The 20,381-nt window shown below is 52.4% G+C and overlaps 4 protein-coding genes across 5 annotated transcripts; 2 read left to right on the top strand and 2 right to left on the bottom strand.

The window, feature by feature from the left end:
• Positions 1 to 2,332: 2,332 nt before the first annotated feature.
• LOC139598567 (uncharacterized) lies at positions 2,333 to 2,999 on the top strand. The gene has a single exon (XM_071445094.1). The coding sequence runs from the start codon at positions 2,722 to 2,724 to the stop codon at positions 2,854 to 2,856; it is 135 nt and encodes a 44-aa protein (XP_071301195.1). The 5' UTR covers positions 2,333 to 2,721; the 3' UTR covers positions 2,857 to 2,999.
• Positions 3,000 to 4,399: 1,400 nt separating this feature from the next.
• Positions 4,400 to 8,321, top strand: DIABLO (diablo IAP-binding mitochondrial protein). 2 transcript variants are annotated; one of them, XM_071445093.1, is made up of 6 exons: positions 4,400 to 4,490; positions 5,177 to 5,291; positions 5,504 to 5,632; positions 6,502 to 6,612; positions 6,701 to 6,797; positions 7,710 to 8,321. In XM_071445093.1, exons 1-6 carry the CDS (start codon positions 4,444 to 4,446, stop codon positions 7,916 to 7,918), a joined length of 708 nt encoding a protein of 235 aa, XP_071301194.1. In that variant the 5' UTR covers positions 4,400 to 4,443; the 3' UTR covers positions 7,919 to 8,321. The 2 variants fall into 2 exon arrangements, with proteins under 2 accessions (XP_071301194.1, XP_071301193.1); XM_071445092.1 differs by having other exon boundaries at positions 5,501 to 5,632.
• A 2,393-nt stretch (positions 8,322 to 10,714) lies between these two features.
• Positions 10,715 to 12,934, bottom strand: B3GNT4 (UDP-GlcNAc:betaGal beta-1,3-N-acetylglucosaminyltransferase 4). Its single transcript, XM_071445091.1, has one exon. The coding sequence runs from the start codon at positions 12,511 to 12,513 to the stop codon at positions 11,395 to 11,397; it is 1,119 nt and encodes a 372-aa protein (XP_071301192.1). The 5' UTR covers positions 12,514 to 12,934; the 3' UTR covers positions 10,715 to 11,394.
• Positions 12,935 to 13,043: 109 nt separating this feature from the next.
• On the bottom strand, positions 13,044 to 20,061 carry LRRC43 (leucine rich repeat containing 43). The gene is made up of 12 exons (XM_071445089.1): positions 19,943 to 20,061; positions 19,612 to 19,866; positions 19,277 to 19,387; positions 19,017 to 19,156; positions 18,183 to 18,421; positions 17,388 to 17,566; positions 16,944 to 17,067; positions 16,586 to 16,725; positions 16,378 to 16,458; positions 15,921 to 16,112; positions 15,344 to 15,419; positions 13,044 to 13,253 (listed from the first exon to the last, which is right to left on the bottom strand). Exons 1-12 carry the CDS (start codon positions 20,030 to 20,032, stop codon positions 13,093 to 13,095), a joined length of 1,788 nt encoding a protein of 595 aa, XP_071301190.1. The 5' UTR covers positions 20,033 to 20,061; the 3' UTR covers positions 13,044 to 13,092.
• Positions 20,062 to 20,381: the final 320 nt, after the last annotated feature.

The following is a 20,381-nucleotide window of genomic DNA, read 5'->3' as shown; positions in this document are numbered from 1 at the left end:
AGGTGGGAAGGCAGCTTGTAGACAGACTTAAAACATGGTGCAACCTGTGATGCAAGAAGAGCAAACATGGATTGTTTGCTCTGCAAGTTCCATTTAAAGTAGCTAATTTCAGAGTATTTAAAAGGAAAACTGAATTAAGCTTGGATCAAAAATTAGATCTTACTGTGCAGAGAAAAACAAGAAGTTGACTCAGAGCAACAAGAGTGTCCTTGGGTTGGCCTTGAAAGGTTTCTGTAGTATCACAATTTCCAGATTTTTTAAAATTAAATTTTAACAGTTGAACTAATCCCAAGGAAATACTGACCAGGCTGGTTTCTGAGCTACACCACAGGTGAATAAAGGAAAACACAGAGTGGCTCACCTTTAGTGCTCACCTTTCCCTGGCCAGCAATCAGTAACACTACAGGCAAAACTTTTTTTGGTTAAGAGTTTACACCAGACACTTGGTAAACTCTGAAATCACCACCACCATTGCAGCCTACACTAGAACTGTGTAACCCCTCCACCTAGCCAAAGCCTCTTCCTGGAACTATTCAACAAGAAAATAAAAGCCATCCTGACGCTGATCAATTCCCGGGAGGAGCAATTACTATCTAACAGGCTTCCTGAGCAGCTGATGATGTTCTGCTTCTGTCCAAGGCCCTGCTGACCATGTGGGTAATAATTTGATAACAAGAGAACCTAATTAAATTAAGGGACCATTTTCTACATCATAATATCTTTGTAGGTAAGAGATTTGATTTGCAGTACATAATCTTCCTTCTCTGCTGTCTACATTACTACCAAAAAAAAAAAGAAAATATTACCCAACCTGTAACCCCTCCACTTTCACTTTTCATACATTATCAGAAGCAGTTTTGCTAAGAATAAACATAGAGCCTGGTTCCCTCCTCCCCTCACTGCAAAGGAGCTGCATCATTTCAGCTCTAAAAGGTTGGGATGACTCCTTGGGAGGGAGGGTAAGGGTGACACTACAGCAGTGACCCTGCAGGGGACCATGCAGGGATTAGGCTGCCTTCAGCCCTCGCTGACTGTTGGTAAAAGCTCCTGGCTCAGCCTGCACAGCCCCACCCTGGGGATGAGCCCCAGCTGTGTGTGAGCATCCTCCTCCCCTGAGTGGCTGACAGAGCACAGGGCACTCAGGGAACAGAGCAAGAGGCACTGCAGCCTTCGAGATAACAAAACAAAACGTGTAAGATGACACAAGGTTTTGTTAGAGGCAAACCCCACATCTCAACAAATGCAGATTTTGGTGACTCCAAGCCCTGGCACTGGAACTCTGGAAGTGCTGTTGCCAAAGCCCCCAGGGGAAGGGGAGTGTTTGGCTGCTCCGAGCACCGCGAGCACCACGGCGCTGTCGGATCATAACCGGTGCTGACCACACCTAGAGCTCAGTCCTGGTGTGGGCTGCACACACACACACACACACACACACTCACTCTGCTCCTGGATCACAGCAGGACCAGCCTACAGCACAGACCCTGCAAAAGGGACAGCTGCAGAACAAAACTAGGGAGGAACACGAACTTGCCGAAGCGGAGCCCGTCATCTGCCTGGGTAAGCAGTTTATTTCTTTCTCAGCATCTTTCTGATAACCAGCAATCTCACACAGCCTATGGACAGAAATCTGTAAGGCTCTGAACAGAGAAACCACAACTGGTTTTAAAATGCTGTAACTCCTGTACTGTATACAGGTGCCTGAGCTTGGAATGGAATGGCTGAACTTGTTAAACAACACCAAAAAGTGAATTCCTTATCAGAAGTGCTCTTTAAAAAACATTCCAAGCAGCAGGACAGGAATTCAGTCTAGTTTATCTGGCTTTAGGCTGTTCAGAAGAGAAATAATCCTTGTGGGTTAGTTTTTATCCTAAGTCTGATTTTAAACTCCCTTTTCGTGCTTGACCAAGAGCGTCAATATTGTTGATCAGGCACGGTTGCAATCAAAATTTAAAAGAACACGTAAATTAAAGAGATAATAGAATGTTTGAGGTGGGTTTTCACAGCTTCAAATCTAAGAAGGCAGTGACTTTAGGGGAAAAGTTCAGATTTAATTTAAACTAACAAATGAGCAATCACTTCCAAAGCAATGTGTACATATGACTATACAATACTGCTAGAAGATGAATTCTAAGGCATCTTATCCCATGTCTCCCATTAATGGTTATTTTTAACACAAGATATAAATATTTGCCTGTGCAAACTTGTATTTAAGCCTCAGTTTTCGTCATTCCTAAACAAAAGGCTCAGTTTGTGCCAGTCCCTCCATTAGATGCAATTATAGAATTAAATATTAATGGTGGCTTCCTTGGAGGAATTGACCACTTTGATCAGAACAGGCTGTTGGTAATGCACCATCAGCGGCCGCTCTGATCCTGGCGCTTCCTGGAGGCACAGCCCCAGGGGACAGATCCCAGGAGCCAGCAGCTGGACTCTGCAACACCCCCAGCCTCACCCCCATGGCCGTGCCCGCTGCCTGGCTCTGTATTTCCATCTGCTTCCTCACCAGTCCTGATCTGGACACTTTGATCAGATCCCAAACGTTTTTTCACCACCTCGGCAGGGCTCTGAACAGGCCCACACCAGTCACTAACAACCTTCCAGGTGGTCACAGGAGTTCTCCCCGTGGCAGGCTGCTGTCCCTGCTGTGAGGACTCACCTTGTTCCTCTGCTCCAGGCGCGGCAGGAGCAGGGAGCAGCCAGCCCCAGGGATCTGGGAGAGCCATGCCGGACTCCTTCGCCATCCACTTCCTCAAGGTGCTGCGGGAGCTGCTGGCCTTCGTGCTGTTCAGCTACACGGTGCTGCTGGGGGCGCTGCTGCTGGCCGGCTGGACCACCTACTTCCTGGTGCTCAAGTGAGGGTTCGGCCCCTGCTCCTGCTCCCACAGCCTCTCCAGAGGCAGCCGGCTCCAGGGCACAGCTCTGCACACGGGATGGAGGTGCCTTCCCCCTGCGCCGAACCTGCAGGAGCTCTGTGCTCTCGCTGCCTCACCGCGCTCTTCTTTTCCTGTGTAAAAACAATAAAGGTTAAAAGAGAAAAGGTATCCCTGTGCATGCACTTTACAGATCCTTGTGGCTCTCGCAGATTCTTTGTGTCTCCTGGACTCTGAACTATTTAAAAGCCTCCCGGCAGTTTTCTCCTGAGATTCCCACCCTGCTGAGCACAACACAGGGGATGGCAGGGATGCAACGCCACTCCAACATCTCAACAAACAAGTCCTGCCTTGTCCTGCTCTGCCTCATTAAGGGTGTGAAGGCAGACACACAGAAATTACTTGTAATTTGTTTTAGAAGTTCTGGAAAAAGACATTTCAGATCAGCACTATGTTCCCCTCTCCCTACAGTTTTACAAGGTACAGAGTTGTTACCTGGTGCTTTCAGGTGTGCCAGGCTTTAGAACAAATGTTTAAAGCATGGAGTTAGATGAAAAATGTGTGATACAGCACTGCCTCAGTAAAGTCACCTGTGCTGACTCAGTCTCTGAAAACAAGAGAGAGAACAGGAATTCCTACTATAACTAAAAAGAATATATTTAATTGATTAAGGCCGTTTTGTGTGGAATTGCACAGGAAACCTTTGGTGGAGAAGGTGGAGATTATCACTAGCATGGAACTACCCAAAATCAAAGCAGCATCGTGTACTTTAGAACAATAAAGATGAATTAAACCAGGGCTGTGAGGAGCACTGGTGTCTCTGAGTTGGTGGTCACGATCTGGCCCTGCTGGAATTCCCTTTTACCCAATGGAGCTGCTTGCAACACAGAAACAAAGTTGGATTTTTCAATTTCTTCCTTATCTGGGGAGTTCTGCCCAATGTCCTCATGACCCTTAAGTTCCACATTCCTTTTGTCCAAATCCTTCTTCCCAAGCTTTGTTCACCTTTCCCAAATCTAATATCACTAAAACACACCAAGCCCTAAAACCTTATCAAGGCCATTCCACCACCAAGTAATCTGGTTTTCTAACACCTGGACATCACTCAAAGCTTGTTGGCTGCTCTGTTTCACAGATGAAATATTCTTATCCGGCTTGAAAGCCACAGAACCAAAGACCAAAGAACAACCCGTTCTAAAGAGAATTTTTACACATTCCACGTTTTGTAACAATGTTTCATAATCTCCTTCTCACTCCCAGCAGCTGGGTAAATTGTTGCCTATTTCTGACCCTATTTCTGATGTTGGGCATACCGGCGAAATACAGAGGAGGTGTCGGGGCTGCTCCACAGGGTCGTGACGGCGGAGAGGCCGCGGGGACACCCCCGGGGACATCTCCAGGTCGCTCCCCTCACGTTCCCGCCGCTGCCCTCACGGCCCGGCACGCGCCGCTCCCGCCCTCTGCACGCGCACGCCCTCTGCGCACGCGCCGCGCTCGGCCCCGCCCACTCAACCCCGCCCATTCAGGTGCGCGGGGTGACGTCACTTCCCGCGCGCCGGGTGGGCGGGCCAAGATGGCGGCGGGCGGGCGGTGGCTGCGGAGCTGCTGCTCCGTGCTCAGGTACCGCGGCGGGCCGGGGGGAGAGGCTGAGGGGGACTGCCCGCACCGCGCTCCCCACCCGCAGGCTGTAGGCTAAAGAGTACGCGGCATAAAGGAAGGAAAATGCACCGGTTGTTTTCATTAAATTGCTGTAGAACAACAAAAAATCCTGTCATTGCTCTGTGCTTCTGTTTTTCCGCTCGAGTATTTCCGTGATAGACCCTGACCCCAGGGCATTTACACAGCTTGGGTTGTAAATAAAACTGCCCACAGAGACCCAAGTGTCGCTGGATTGTAACAAACGTGTCACATTTCTCACCTGCATGTACCACACACCACTTTTAAGCATGTTTCTTAACCTATTTTCCAGTATTATTGACTATCAGTAATGTGCCCATACCAGCTAACATACATTTTCTCTCTGGAAGTATTAATATTGCACTAATAACTGTGCTTGCCTTTTCTTGCACTTACGATTAAACAATAATACAAAATTTGAAACAAACTTACTCATCCGCTGTCACGCAGCTGCATCACAAAAACCTGGCATAGACAAGCTCCCCTTGAACAGCTTCTGGGTGTTCTTCTCCTCACTGATCCCAGTTTCCCACCCCACACTGGGATGTTTCTGCTGCTAAACTTTGCCTCTATTTCCCACCCCACACTGGGATGTTCCTGCTGCTAAACTTTGCCTCTTGCTTTTCCAGGCGCAGCTTCCCTGTCCTGGCCAGTGTCCGGCAGCGAGGCCTCGCGGGCAGGAGCGGGCAGTGGCACCAGGCTGTGGGGCTGGGGGTGGCCCTGTGCGCTGTCCCCGTCGTGGAGGTACCCCCAGCACCCCCTCCTTGCACCAGTTTAACACCCAAACCCAAACCAAACCTGCCTGTCCCGGTTCTCCCCTGGGGTTGCATCCTCAGGGAGAGTTTGGCTCTCGCAGCTTTTCCTAATTGTTGCGTTTGAGTGTTGTCCGTGGGGAGGGCGATGGCCAGGTCACACAGGGTCACACAGGGTCACACAGGTGTCTTGTGTTGCAGCAGCAGAGCTCAGGGTCCCTCAGCAATGATGCCCTGATCAGAAGAGCCGTGTCCCTGGTGACAGACAGCACGGCCACGCTGCTCTCCCAGACCACGTACGCGCTGATCGAGGCGCTCACCGAGTACACCAAGGTGAGCCCCACACCTGGCACCCCCCACTGCTGGCACTGCCAGCTGCTCTGCCACTGGTTGCACCCCTAAAACCACACTCAAAATGGGCTTTTGCAAAGTTAATTTAACCAAAGTGAGGAGGGTTGAAGATGTCAGGTCCCTCGGGAGCTGTGGAGTCACTGTTCTACACCAGATGTGGAAGTTACTTTTAGCTTTGTTAAACTGTTGCTTTTGGGTTAAAATTAGGCAGCCCCAGAATGGTTTGGGGTTGGAAGGACCTTAAAGCTCATCCAGTCCAATGAGCAGGGACACCTTTCACTGTCCCAGGGTGCTCCAAGGCCCGTCCAACCTGGCCTTGGACACTCCAGGGATTGAGCAGCCACAGCTTCTCTGGACAGCCTGTGCCAGGGCCTCCCCACCCTCAGAGCCAAGAATTTTTCCCTAACATCCCATCCAACCCTGCCCTCTGTCTGCATGAATCCATTCCCCTTGTCCTGTCATTCCATGCTCTTTTAAGAAGTCCCTTTTTTTACTTAGGCAAAATGACCCTGAAACTCAGAGCTGGGGCTGAAGAAACTCATATCGGTTATTTGTATTACCTGTGTACTGAGCTCTCTGTTCTTGGGCATTTTATTGCCCTTCTCAGCCTTTCTAAGACCATGAACTGAGTTCCATCAGAAGAATGGCTTGAGCCATACTGAAGTCTGAAACAAGAAGACACAGTTTTAATTTTGCAAATAAAGTGCCAATTTGAGTAAAGTATTTGCATTCCAGTTTACATCGTTGTCAGTAGATCAAGTGTATGGAGAGTAATTTTGCTAATTAATACTGAGCCAACACCAGAGCTGTGCAGGCTGTCATGGTAACTGTGCAAAATGATTCCTTGACAGGCAGTTTATACCCTGGTGTCTCTCTACAAGCAATACTCAAATCTCCTTGGGAAAATGAACTCGGAAGAAGTGGATGCGGTCTGGCAGGTGGTCATAGGAGCCAGAGTGGATGTGAGCAAACCAACCTCCCTCACCATCTGCCTCTCACAGCTCAGGAGAACTCTCAGGTGTGTTACACCTTGTTGATTCTTTCTCCCAGATGACCACCAAGCAGCAGGAGTACCTCAGGCTGGAGTCCAGCTGGATGACGGCGCTGCGGCTGTCGGAGATGGCGGCAGAGGCCGCGTATCAGTCAGGTGAGCAGCAGCACTGAGCCTCTGCCCCTTGTCCCTCTGCCCCTTGTCCCTCTCTCAGCCCGGTTCAGACACACAGTGTACACTCAGTTAACACCACAGCTGCCAGCTGGTGCCTGCTTTTTAGAGGTGCTGAGCACGTACATTCTGCTTTAGGCTGCGAGTCTGTAGATGCATTCTGAGAGCTAGGCCTGGAAACTTCACTTGTGGTTTAGGTCAGGACTAAGATGGCCAAAAATGTCTGAGAGAAAAGTTCCGTTATTTTTAAATGCAAGGCTCAAACACGGTCCTGGGAGCCACAGAACCAAGGCTGCCTATGAATCCAGGAGGAATTTCCAGCTGGATTTAGTTATATTAAAAAAGGAAAATATACTAATTTTGGTTTTTTCTCCCTGGAGAGATTTGAGAGCTCTGAGACTGAGTTATGGACTGGCTTGTGGTAAATGGGCAGAGTTACTGGAGGGGAGAAGGGAGGGAAAGCAGTGAATATACAGAGACACCCTAATTCTGTAAGTGCCTGGAGAAGACCCAGAAATCTGTGGGAGCGTGGGAGGAGAATGGTGGGAATTCAGCAGTGCCACAGGTATTCCCACTGCTGTAGGTGCCAGGATGGGATGGGGACTGAAAGGTTCTGGCAGGGACTGGGCTGGGCTGGGCTCAGCTCTCAAACCCACTGGCACAAGGTGATCCCTCCTGTCCAACCCCAGCTGTATCCCACCAAGATGGGAGAATTCAAGGGAGCAGTGACACCTCAAAGCAGACAAAAGGCTTGAGGTAAATGAACAGTAAGTGCATTTATACAGCCCCAGAGCCCTCACCACACAGCAAAGCAGATGATGATCCCTTCCATTTCCTCAGCTGAAGGTTTGCCCAGGTTGTGCTCCTGTGACCCAGGGTGTCAATCCTTCCCTGCAGGTGCAGACCAGGCCTCGGTGACAGCCCGCAGCCACATCCAGGTGCTGAAGTCCCAGGTGCAGGAGGTGAGGCTGCTGTCCCAGAAAGCAGAGACCAAATTAGCTGAAGCTCAGACAGATGAGCTCATCAAAGCCCGAGGAGAGGACTCCTCATTGCCACAGGGTGTTTTAGGGAACTCAGATGATGACCCTTACCTTCGGGAGGACTGAGCAGAACTGAGCTCTTAGGGTCAGTCACAAATGGAACAGTCCCAAGCTCTGAAGTGTGGGATAGTGTAAAACTGCTGAAATAAGCCTGTGATTCCATATTTCCCTCCTCCCAAAAAAGGATTGCTTTGCAAATCAGGTATTTGGAAGGCTTCAGTTTTGTTTGTAACTTACTTTGTTTGTAATACTTTTGAATTCATTTATTTAAATGTTTATCTATGCAAATGTGAAGACTGTTATCAGGGATGGCCTGGTGGTAATTGTGTCTCTGCTTGGAGGGTCCTGCTGCTCCCTTGGTGTGTTTGTGGGATCAGCCAGAGAAGTGTATTTAAAAATCCTTGTTTTTAACCTGTGAGGTAAATGATGTCTGTGAGGAGATGCCTCTATTAAACTGTGCAAAAGCTCATTGTGGGTGTGGCCATTTGGGGAAGAAATTAGGCCTTGCTTTCTATTTGAATTTAAAAGTTTTTAACCTCTGAGTTGGCAGCTGCACCAAATTACAGAGCTGCAGTCAGGGGAAATATTTGCTCTGGAGCTGAGAACTTCCCATGGAGTCACCCAGGCTCTTGGTGCAGTTTTTTTCAGCACAGCAACTTATTTCACCCAGAATCACCTCTGGGGGAGGTTCCCCAGGAAGCAATGGGGAAGTTTGATTTTCAGTATACTGTACTTACAAACAAAATTGTTTTGGCAGCTGCTGTGTACTGTTCTACAAAGCACTGAGCAAAAGAGTTTTACATATTTGAATGCTTCCCAATGCAAGTTTCAGGAAATAATCTTAATTATTTATTTTGCAAGCTTAATGTTTCACTGCAGGTTTCAAAACCATGGGTGTCCTTCACTGTTAATTTCCTAACTTGACAGCTGGTGTGAAATTTGCTTTGTAGAACAGCATCCACTTGAACTTTATCACTGATGATTGGATCCCTATCTGCCAGGTTGTGTAAGAAATCACACATTAATCAAAGCTTTTTCACCACAGATTAGCATCTGATGTATCTGTATCAAGGTTGGTGTTACTAAATTGAGTTGTGCCTGAATTGTCTTACCTGCAGCATAAAAGATGGCTCATTTTGGCTGCCTCTGGAACAAATGCAATCTCAGGCGCACAGCACTGTTCATTTATAGATTAAGTAGTAAAAAGAAAATTACCAAACCATCTTTCCTTGCTGCTCACTGGGTGCTGCTGTATCCAAGGAGGATGGCACAGTCTGGAGTTCAGCTTGCAGGGAGCTGCCCACGTCTGCTCTGGGCTGGAGCATTAGGGGGAAAAACCACCTGTGATGAGAGGATTACTGGGGTGGTGGCACAGCTGAGCCCTCAGGAGCCAGATGCAGTCTCAGGTCAACCTCTAACCACAGCTGCTCGCCTTTGGTACCTCGTGCAGTTGAAGAACATCCGCCAAGGCCCTGACCCGAGTGCACAAACAAGTTGTGTACCCTTCAGGATGCCACAGTAACTCTGCTCAGATGTTTGCATGGCACTGCCAGGAGCCTGCTAAGCCAGGAAAGTCCCTCTTCCCCTTTCAGGGCCTGCTCCCAGCCCTGCTGTGACCCCACTTCTTGTTTCACTGCACGTACTGCTTTTTCTGCTCGAGAGCTCTTCCCACACACATCCAGCCCAACGTGCCTGGAACCAACCAGGCAGTGCAGCCAAGTCAAAGTGGGGGTGAGGAGCACAAATCACCCCAAAACAGGGCAGAAAGGAGTCCCTCACCTTTGTCAGGAAGTGAGAGCTGCCAGCTGGGGGTTAGCCCACACACCTAAGCCCACAACAGACACGGCATCATGCTCTGTGCTCCTGAGTTTGCACTGGGAATCATCGAGTGGATCACAAAAGTGCTGGCACAGCAGCTCACAGGGCACCACGGTGCCTGCCCTGTGCAGTCTCCTCTCCAGGACCAGCAGCAGAGCCCAGTGCCCAGAACCTGGGCTTGCTGCTGACACTCAGCCTTGTTTACACACCTGAAAGTACACACAGGCACTTTCTCAACTACAGTTAAAGACACCCTGTTGGAGCTGCAGCCAGAAAACACAGTAACAGCTTGCACAAGACCACCCTGAGCATGGACACCCACCAATTCTTTGAGACAAACCCCTTCTCACACCTGGCACAGAAACAGCTCCTGTGAGGTGGCACCTTTGCCCCAAGAGCCTGGGTCAGCCCTGGGGCTCAGCCAGAGCTACCCCAGGTGCTCCAGAGGGCCAGGGGAGCACATCCTACCAGCAGTCCCCCAACATCCCACTGAGAGCTCCCTCACCTCTGCTCTCAGGGTGTCCCTGCCCGTAGGACAAGCAGGAGCCTCCTGGCAGCACTTCCTAGGCACTTCTGAAAGCTCCAGCTCCCATCTGGTGGGGGATGGATGCTGGGCAGCTGGCACTACAGAGAGCAATGACAGACAGCACAAAGGACTCTGCTCGCTCTAATCACACACTTCCTCTTTACTCATTTGCTTGTTTTTTCCCCTAAGGCTTCCAGTCTGCTTCCTGCTCATCCACAGCTCCTGCTCTAGCAGCAAGATACTGATAAGCTTCACAAAAAAAAAAAAAAAACACCAAAACTTAGTCCTACATTTGATCTTTTCTCAAATTAACATCTCCAGCACGTTCAGATTTATCACTTTTGTGTCAGTGCATCTTGTCTGAATAGGGCAGAGAACAGCTCACAAAAAAGAAGTGGCAAATATCCATTTCCACTAACATTTTCCTCTTTAATGCAAATACCCAGCACCAGGTCTCAGCCTTCCCTGGCTTTTAGGGCTCTTAGCTTTCAGAAGACCTAAGAATATTCCCATGTAAATACTTTTGAAAAGTATTTTATTTATACACAACATTACAACAACAATGAACCAAACACCTCCCACACAACATGGGAAGCTACAGCCACTCTTCCTACCACCATGATTATTGAAAACACGTGGCTCCTCTCAAACCAGATCAGAAAGTGTTTGTGCTAAAGTTTCTAGTGCATGTAAACCTTTGTGAGTTTCTGCAAAAGCCAAAGGGCTGGAGGCTGAGCCCAGTCCCCCAGATGATCATCACTGCTGTCTTAAGGCCATGGATTTTGAAGCTCTTCCTTCCCCACTCCACTCCCTTTCTCCTGCTGTGTGGTAGGAGCTGTGGGGCTGCTGCCCTGGCACAGCAGACCCAGCAGGACATACTGGCCTTTCTTCCATGCCTTCAAGTAAATTTCAAATGCTCTGTCACTTCTTCGTCATCACTGGCTGTCCCACATGAGACTGACTTTGGCCAGCAGTGCAGGTGGCACTTGTGACTTCCCCTGGCACAGTCTGGCTGGGAAGCCACTGACCACACCCCCACCCTGTGACAATTCAACTGCTTCAAGTAACCCCCAACAGAAAAAGACTCATTGCAAACCAAACCACAGCTCCAGTGCAGTCTGTTAGTAACGGACGTGTTTCTACCACAACCTGATTTTTAGTTTAAGTACCCTGTCACCAGCCACAGTCCCTGGGCTCATCAGTAGCTCCTTTTCCAGCCCCTGCTGTAGCTGTGTGTCACTGACACTGCACACCTAATGCTGTCATCCTTCACCAGCGTCCACATGATCCACATCTCCGTTGGGTTCAGCCTGTGCACAACCATCAGCTCTTTGTACAAGCACGGATCAAAAGGGTTGAAAGGTCTCTGGATCCCAAAAGTCTTAAAGCCAGCGTGGTTCTTTGGGGTCACTGACATCTTTGCCAGACACATTCCCACAAACACATCATCTATGGGGAAGAGCTCCATGTCCTCTGCGGTGCTCTGGAGGCGACGCACTGTCTCTCTAGACATCACATATCCCCCTCCTCCTGCATAGAGAGGATAGAAGGTGGCCCCATACATGGGCTCTGGAATGAAGTATTTGACCTTGGTGTTCCTGATGGGCCGGGCGTTGGCGATCACGTCCCCAACAAAGAGATCCTGTTCAGGGTCCAGCTCCTGGAGGAACTCCACGATGTTGTAAGTGTTGACAAACACGTCATCGTCGCCCTTCAGCACGAACCTGGCGTGCTGGCAATCCTCCGTGAACCAGCGGAGGAAATGCAGCTCCTTGAGGGTCAGGTTGAAGAAGTCGTCAACAAAATCCCACTGCAGGATATCATCGAACTCCTGGCTCTCGTAAGCCAGCAGCTGGTGCAGGGGCTGCAGCTGGATTTTGGCCTCGGAGCGCCCTAGGAGGAACACCAGCCTGATGTGCCTGCCCCCGATGGACGCCTCCTTCCCCCACGTGTTCCTGATGGCCACGCGCCGGTCCACGTTGATGGGGGAAGACTTGATGGCCAGCAGGAGGAACATCTCTTTGCTACACCTGGAAGGCCTCAGCAGGACCGAGAAGTTCCTGCAGTGCTTGTAGGTTAGGAAGACTCGGTGAGGCTCCGGGAGGGAGAGAGAAGAATTGGCAAAGGTCAAGTTCGGCAAACACTTGCTCTGCTCAGCGCTGTCCAGAACCAAAGACTGCACTCTGTGATCCACCACATCCACTTTCTGCTCTGCTGATGATGCTGCCAACTTCGCCTCCCTCTTCATGTAAAGCACGCAGGCCAGCAGCGTGATTGAGAAGGTGTAAAGCGCCAGGCTTTTAATCCTGGGATACATGGCAGCATCCGGCGCGGGACCGGCCCCGGGCGGGCAGATGAAGACGAGCCGTTCCCTCCCACCTTACCTCGGACGGGGACGTGGCTCGGTGCTTCCCCCCGCTTCTCACCAGGACCCGGTGCTGCCGGTGAGGATGGTCCAGAGCCCCCGGTCCCGCCGGGGCGCGCAGACCAGGCTGGAGCCGCCGCTCCACGGTGACCCCGCACGGCAAAACCCCCGCTCTGCTCTGCTCTGCGGAGCCTCCTCTGCGCTTCACCGGGAGCTGCCGTTCCGCTCCCTCCGCGATTCACCGGGAGCTGCCCCCGCCCCGCCCCGGCGCTGCCGAGCCCCGCCCCGGGCGGAGGATGCGGGGGCTGGCACCGGCACCGGGGCAGCGTGTCCCGGGCGCGGACACCCAGCCTACACCCCGCACACCCACCCAGCATCCCCTGCCCGCTCCAGCTCCAGCAGAAGCTCAGCACCAGCCACAGACAGCCAGGAGCCCCGGGGCAGCTCCCAGCTCTGGCGGTTCAGCTAAACCAGGCTCCGTGCAGCGTTCCCGTGTGGTTTATTTCCACTCATGCTCCTGCTACGGACACATCACTGTGTGCTCCCCACTGCCATGGCCACATTCTCCTGGCTCTGGGTGCTGGCTGCCAAGGGCCAGCGAAGCAGCTGCATCTGGAATTGAACTGTCAGTGGCACTGGCTGGGGCTCTTGATCCTCCTCCACTTCAGCAGTGTCTTTGTTTTTTCCTTTTCCTGTGGTAAGAAGTGCATTTGTCACTGTCTTGAGAGAGTAAATGATCCTAAAAGCAGCAGCGTGCAAGGGTGTCAGCAGTGACTGGGCTTCAGGGCAAATTGAATATGATTTTGGATGATAAGCCCAAAAAGCATCTTTAGGCTGGCAGTTGACCTGGGTGCAGCCTTGCTCTTTGTTGTGAAATTGCCCTAGGGCAAAAGAAAGCTGCAGAAATAAATTATTTCAAGGATTTTGGAAAATCAAGTGTGAGGTAAAATGAGACCTACGTGAGACTACTTCTGAAGACATCCTTCAGTGTCTGGGCAAATGGTTCACTTGTGACAAAGCCCGCTGCCTTTCCTCTTTGAGCAGTCTGGAAGTGATCCCAATTCCTCTGAGAAGACTTATTATTTGTGTGCATTTGCTGAACCGAGGGATGCAAATCAGCCTCAGCTCCCGGCTGTGAGAGTGCTGGTCCCTGCACAGCCCTGCTGGGCTGGGAGTCATCCCCGGTGCCCCGGGGCATGGCCACTGTCACAGCTCCAAGGGCCGTCCCCAGGTGATGTGCAGGTGTCAAACACCCCCGGAGCAGCTGGTGACTCACGGGGCAGGCAGGATGTGCGGACACTGAGCTCAGCAGGGCTCGAGCAGCCCCCCACAAAAGCCACAGCTGGGCTGCTCTGGTGAGTCACAGCCATGGGACAGCGGGTGTAGCGAGCTGTGGGGCAGCTCATCTTTAGGCACTGTGAATTTTGCACTCACACTTTGAATTACGCACTCAGTGGCCTCACAGTGCAGCCAAGCCAGCCCCCACCTGCACAGGCACACGGGGACACCAAATTAAGCACAAATCTCTAATAGCTGTGGGTTTCCTGCAGCAGCAGAACTTCTGTGCACACAACAGCACTTTTACCTTCATTCAAGCTGAAAGGAAACCTCGTGCACGCACTGACCACACACCAGGGAGGGAAGGAAGGAAGGAACAGCCACTGCTGAAGCTGAGCTGTTTGACAGCAGCTGCCTGCTTCAGCAACAGGCTAAGTGTACATTGCAAATACACATCTTCTTGTGGAGGACAGCAATTCAATGAGTTTCCTTCTTTTCAGGTCACTAAGGGAGGCCACCAGCTTCTGTGAATGCAGCCCAGGACTGCAGAGCTCTGAGAGCCCTCCCAAAGATGGGGACCTTGCTGTGGGTGACAGGGCACAGGAAAGCAGCCTGGAGCTCTGGGGGTTAATTGCACTCTTAAATCTGACGCCAGGGCAGGAAAACAAAGCTCCTTTGGTAGCTCTGAGCAGTGCTGGGAGGCCTGGCCTTCTCCATGCCCTCGATGACCCACGAGCAGCTTTTCAGCATTGCTTGGCCACCCCTTCCCTGTCCCACTTCCTCCCGCTCTTGCTTTACCCCTCTGATGTGCTGGCCCTGCTATTTTTGCAGTCAGAACCAAGATTGATGGAAAAATAACCTGCAAGAGGCAGGGTGAGGTTTGCCTCTGGCAGATTAAGCAAGGCTGCTGGCTGAGCAGCCCTGAGCTCTGCACTGGGGAGGGAGGGGACACACCTGGAGGGATCGGGGTGGTCTCTTGGTGGGTGACAGCAGACTGGGATCTGTTCCCAGCCCTGCCATGGGCTGGCTGGGGCACCTGGGGCTCTCTGTGCATCTCATCTCCAAACCAGAGAGAACAACAATCCCCTCTGCAAAGTGCTTGGAGATGCAAGCTGGCAGTGAATGAGGAGCTCATTATGCATCCCAGGCAGCCCTTCCAGCTGCCCGCCCACGCCACCGCCCACATTTGGCAGCCGACACAGTGGGCAGCACTTTTCTCGCCCAAAAATCTGCTTTGCCGATGTCCCCTGGCACAGGGTGCTGTAGGTGTGGGTCTCCCAGGGCAGCTGGCAGCCCACCCCGGGTGCTTGTGCAGACACCGACTCGTAAAGAGTCCGGGCTGTGTCTATTCCGAGAGCCCCGCAGTCAATGTCTGCATTCACAGCCCGAGGCTCAGGATGTGAGTAAGTCCCTGCTCCTGCGGCTGGCAGGGTGGCCGGGCCCTGCTCCTGTTTGCTCTCTCACACACCCCGCCCTCTGTCCCGCCACCTCCAGCCTCTGTCACCTTTGGAAGCCGCGTTTTTCTGGTCTCCTTTCTCTCCTTTGGGTTTTTTGCTCTTGTCTTTGCCTTTTTTTGCCTCCTGTGGAGAGAGATGTTTCCACAGTAAGGCTGTGTTGAAACTCACTGCCCTCATTCAGTCCTGTACCAGCTGACATCATCTGGGTGCTGTCACTGGGATTTCAGGGGCAGGGGACAGAGGTGAGGGGGAGCAGGAGCACAGCAGGGTGGCTGCTCAGAGAAGAGAATCCAGGAAACAGAAAGTTGGTACAGCTGGCATGTGCTGCCATGCTGAGAGAGAGCACCAGAGGAAGCACGAGTGGCTGCTTACACATTCTGGAATGGAAAAATAAACTCATCTATTTTCCTAGGCCCAGAAAAAGTAGCAGAACTGCTCACTAATATCAGCCTTAAATAACCACACCAGCAACGATGGATGATGGTCAGGCAGGGCTATTTCAGCCCCATTTTGGGGAGAGAAGAACGGAGGGAGGGATGGATGGATGGAGGGATGGATGCCCAGGCCAGAGAAGGCATTTGCTGAACCCCAGCCTGCAGCCCTGCCCTGGGACCTGCTCTTTACCTTCTCATCCAGAACTGGTGATGCTGGTGGTTTCTCAGGGATCAGGATCCCAAAGTCACACACAGTTGCCACCAGGCTCTCGGTGGCCAGCAGGGTCTCCAAGGTCACCCTCGTGGTGGCCAGGGTGCTCCAAATGGGAGGGTCACTGCGGTATTCACAGGACTTCTTCTTCTTCTTCTTCTTCTGCTTGTCCTTGGACATGGGGACAGGCCTCAGCAGAAGGTTGGGGTCCCTTTATCAAAGAGAAGCAACCCCAACCCAGCCCCTTGCCCACCACTGCATCCTGGCCAAGGTGTGTGCCAACAGCTGCTGCCTTCCCCCCACAGAAAGGGGGGACTTTGGGAGAGGTCTGACTCTCTGACACACCAGACTGACCCAGCAGAAGGGTCCTTGTTCTCCCATCACTGTTTTTGCAACTCAGATAGAATTTGGTCGTTGTTCTCTCCTGGCAGCCTACCTTTGCACCGTTCTTCTTCAGCTCCTGTCCTTCCTTACTTGTGACAGGGCTTTCATCTGGATCCACAGGCCACAAGAGCACCTGTCCGGAGAGAGGAGCTGGCACAGGGTCACTGCCATCCCAGCCTGCCTCCCAGAGGGATTGTGACGCCACTGGCTGGGCCTCCCAGCAGCTCTTCCCCCTTCATCCAGCTCAGCCACACCCTCACCTTCTCCTCCACAACTGAGACAATGGTTCCAGCCTCCAGGTAGGACTTCAGCCCCACCAAGTCCTTGGCAATGTGTTCCTTCCTGTAGCTGCAGTCGATGGTGTCTGCCCAGGGCTGTGCAGAGGTGGCAAAAACCTTTGCTGTGTAGGGACACAAAAAAGCTCAGAGGAGATCTCTCTTTCCCCAGGACAGAAGGACCTCCAGGACACAGCTGGTGCCAAGTCATTGTCCATCAGTCCCAGGAGCAGCCCAGCTGGCACTCTGGCACTGCAAGGGACATCCTGGTGCCACCACACCCCACAAAGAGCCATAAACCTGCCCTGAGATATGGAACAGAAGATCTATAATTCCTCATTACCAGAGTGGGCCTCGGGCTCCTCTGTGGCTGCAGGCTCTTGTTGGCTCTTTGTCTCTCCTGTGTCCTGAGCAGAGCTGTCCACATCCAGTGTGGCCACTGTGGGACTCTGGTGGATTTCTGTTCCCTGGAACAGAGATGGATTTGCCTCCAAAATCCTGTTCCCCAGCCCACCCTCATGGGAAGAAGGGACTTCAGTGCCAGGGAAAGGGTCTGCCACAGTCAGCAGGAGGGGGACTGTGAGTTCCCTCTCACATGCAGAGCTCTGGGCTCCCCAGGAGGGATGTGGAATGTGGGCTTGTCCTGCTGGATGCAGCCACATGGGAATTCTGTCCCCAACACTGCTGCTCCCCACGCCAGGCCCATCACCCCATAGCCTGGAGATGCAGTTCCCCCTGCTGTGACCTGCCAAGCTGCTTGTTTCCAGGAGCACAATCAAGCACCAACCTCAGGACTGCCCCTGTCCTCGAGCTCCTCTCCCTCTGCAAACTGGTAGGTCACACAGTAGCTGCAGGTGATCACTGGACCCTCACAGGCAACTTCCAGCTGCTGAAAATCTTCGGGATTAGGGAGTCCCTTCATCTCCCCAATGCTCACAACCAGTCGTGCTTCACTCCTGATCAGCTCTGAAAGGAAGAGAATCCTGCCATGAACCTGCAGCACTTCCCTTCCAGAGAGAGGAAGGAACAGAGCAAGCAGAAACCTCCAGGTCCCATGCCCCACCTGCTGGCATCCCTGGGTGCCAGCCTGTGCAAATGCTGTGACAAACCACTGCCACGTGGCGTCACTAAAAGCCATGCAAACACCTCGTGCCTTGGCTGCTCTGCTCCTTCAACATTTGAATCTCCAAAAAGCACATCCAGCACACAAACTCATTGAGTAGGGGCCATCAAGAGAGGTTTCCCACCCCGGGTGTCCCCAGCCTCCTGCTCTCATCCCAGTCAGGGATGTGTCCCAGAGGTGGCACTGCTGTGTGCAGACAGTGCAGCCCCATGTGAGAACCTCCCCCAGTACTGATGTTCCTCCTGCCACAGCTCGGGAGGGAAATGCATGATCTGAAACCAGATGGTGTCTGGAAAGAAAAGCTGAGGCAGGCCGGGACACTGAGGCAGTGCTGGGACTGGGGTTGGTTGTTCTTGGGCCTAAGTCAGAAACTACCTCACTTGTAATGACACAACCACAATGCAAACCCCACTCCTGAATCACAGGGTCAGCACGGGCAGCCTCAAAGGCAGGGCTCACCTGGCTGCCCTGCCAGCCCCTGGAACTGCTGCCTCTCTTCAGGCCATATGTAGATGTCATCGAGGATGGACAGCTTGGGCAGGCTGTCCACGAGGAAGCCTCTGTAAGGGGGGATGAGAGCCAGTGGGTTCCCCTGGAGCAGCAGGATGCGGAGGTTCTGCAGGGTGGTCAGCTGGGAGACCAGCCCCAGCAGGTCTGTGAGGCTGTTAAAGCTCAGGTCAAGGGAGACAAGGTTTGGCCTAAGGAGAGAACCCAGGGAAGGATGTAAGGCAGCCAGCATCTATTTGAGGATAGAAAGCTACAGCCCTGGAGCAAAAACAGAAACAAAAATCATATTTGCCCAGCACAAACTGGGTTGAACTGAGGGTTCCAATCTGGAGGCCAATTCCAGTTCCTGAGCCATTGCCAGTTTGCCCCACAACACAAAAACATTTCTTTAGCATCCATTGATGACCCCTGCACCATTTGGTGATGCAGTCTCTGCTTCAGATGCTCACAAAATTCCAGCAGTGGCTTTGGGAAGGACATGGAAAAAGTAAACTGTCCAGGGAAATGGAACTGGGATGGGCAGGGTGCCAGGCAATTTCCCTGGTGATCTCCCCATTCCACACCTTGCTAAGGACCAAAACAACCTCTGGGCATGAGACAGAAGACAGCAGAGACAGACTACTCCACACAGAGAGTAGACACAGAGCAAAGAAACAACCCTTCTGAATTTTCCCAAAATTTTCCCTTCTGTATTTTCCCAAAAAGGGCCACCTCCATGGCTTGAGGTCAGCTGTTCACATCTGCTCATTTCCCTTTCAGGAGCCTACATTCAGCCTGTGGCATTACCAGAAATCCACAGTGAGGTGCTTTTCCTGGGAAGGGCCACACAGCTGGTTGTAGCCCAGCCCCAAGTGCTGGAGCTCCGGGGGTGGCTGAGCACACAGGTCCTGCAGATCACCCACATCATTGTAGCAGAGCTCCAGCACCTGCCCAGGACAGAAGGAACAACAAACACCTTGGAAATTAGCTGTTCCTGGCACCCCCTTAAGCTGTCTGTCTTTCCCTGTGTTCCCACATTGGAATTCCTGCCCATCCTGCTCACTCACCTTCAGAGTCCGGGGCAGATGGGCTGAGGTTACCCTGCTGATGTGGTTGGCACTGAGGATGAGCTCCTCCAGCTGCTGGAACTGCAGCAGACCTTCATCCACCTCCTCCACCTGCAAAGAGCTGGGTTTGGCCAACTTGTCCTTGTGGCCAGGGTGACATGGACACACATCTGTGTGACATGAGTTAGCACAACATCCTGGGGAGGCTGTGGGGAGAAGCTCTACTCTAGCTGCAGCACCTGGGAAGACCATGGGATGGACGGTGCCCTTTTCCCAGCACGTTTTCCCTGACAGCAGGAAGACACAGCTTTATGGGCACCAGCAGCTGCACTTACCCCCTTGTCGAGTATCCGCAGGGACTTGACAAGCTGGGAGACTCTGGAGCCACGGAGGAGCTCGGGTGCCAGCACAACCACTTCCCTCAGGCGCTGGGCCTGGGGGCTGCAGTCAGGGGGCAGTGCCCAGGGGCTGTGCTGGTCTCTCAGCAGCTCCAGCAGCACCTCAGGGCTCTCCTCTCCTGGTGGCACGGCCTCCTCCAGCCCCGCTGGCCGTGCCCGGGAGCTCCTGCGGGCATTGCAGCGGGATTTGTTCTGTGGAGAACAGGGAGAGAGGAGAGGCAATGGCAGCCCTGTGCCACATCCCACAGCTGTGCCCCCAGAGCCCTACCCAGCTGCCAAGGCCACAGGGGAAGTCCTGCAGCCCCAGGTGCTGCAGGTACTCCTGAAAAGCAGCCGAGACGCTGCCGGGTGCTGCCATGCAGCCCCAGCCCGGCAGGGAATCCCCTGGCTCTGTGTCCCTGTTGCTAGGAGATGCTGCCATGGAACCAAACTCTCCAAGCAGAGGTGGAGCAGGTCTGGAAAAGCACCAAGCTCGCCCAGCTGGGAATATATCCCTGTTTTTCTGGTTCCTACTGGGTTCTGGGGGCTGCTTCCCCCAGGGAAAGGGCAGGTGGCCTCATGCTGCACTTGCACGGTGCAGCATCAGCATTCTTGCCTGGCTGGGCACCTGTGGCATGGAATTTGCCATTTCCCTTATCTGTGTCCTGAATGTCACTCAGGCTTCAGGGAGGAAGCAGAAGAACTCAGCCAGCTCCAAAAGCCCAGCT

This window comes from Agelaius tricolor, unplaced genomic scaffold (assembly GCF_023055355.1).
Source record: "Agelaius tricolor isolate 1412-34295 unplaced genomic scaffold, bAgeTri1.0.p SCAF_20, whole genome shotgun sequence".
NCBI lineage: Eukaryota > Metazoa > Chordata > Aves > Passeriformes > Icteridae > Agelaius > Agelaius tricolor.
The sequence above is the reverse complement of the archived record's forward strand: the minus strand, read 5'-3'. Positions and strand labels throughout refer to the sequence as shown.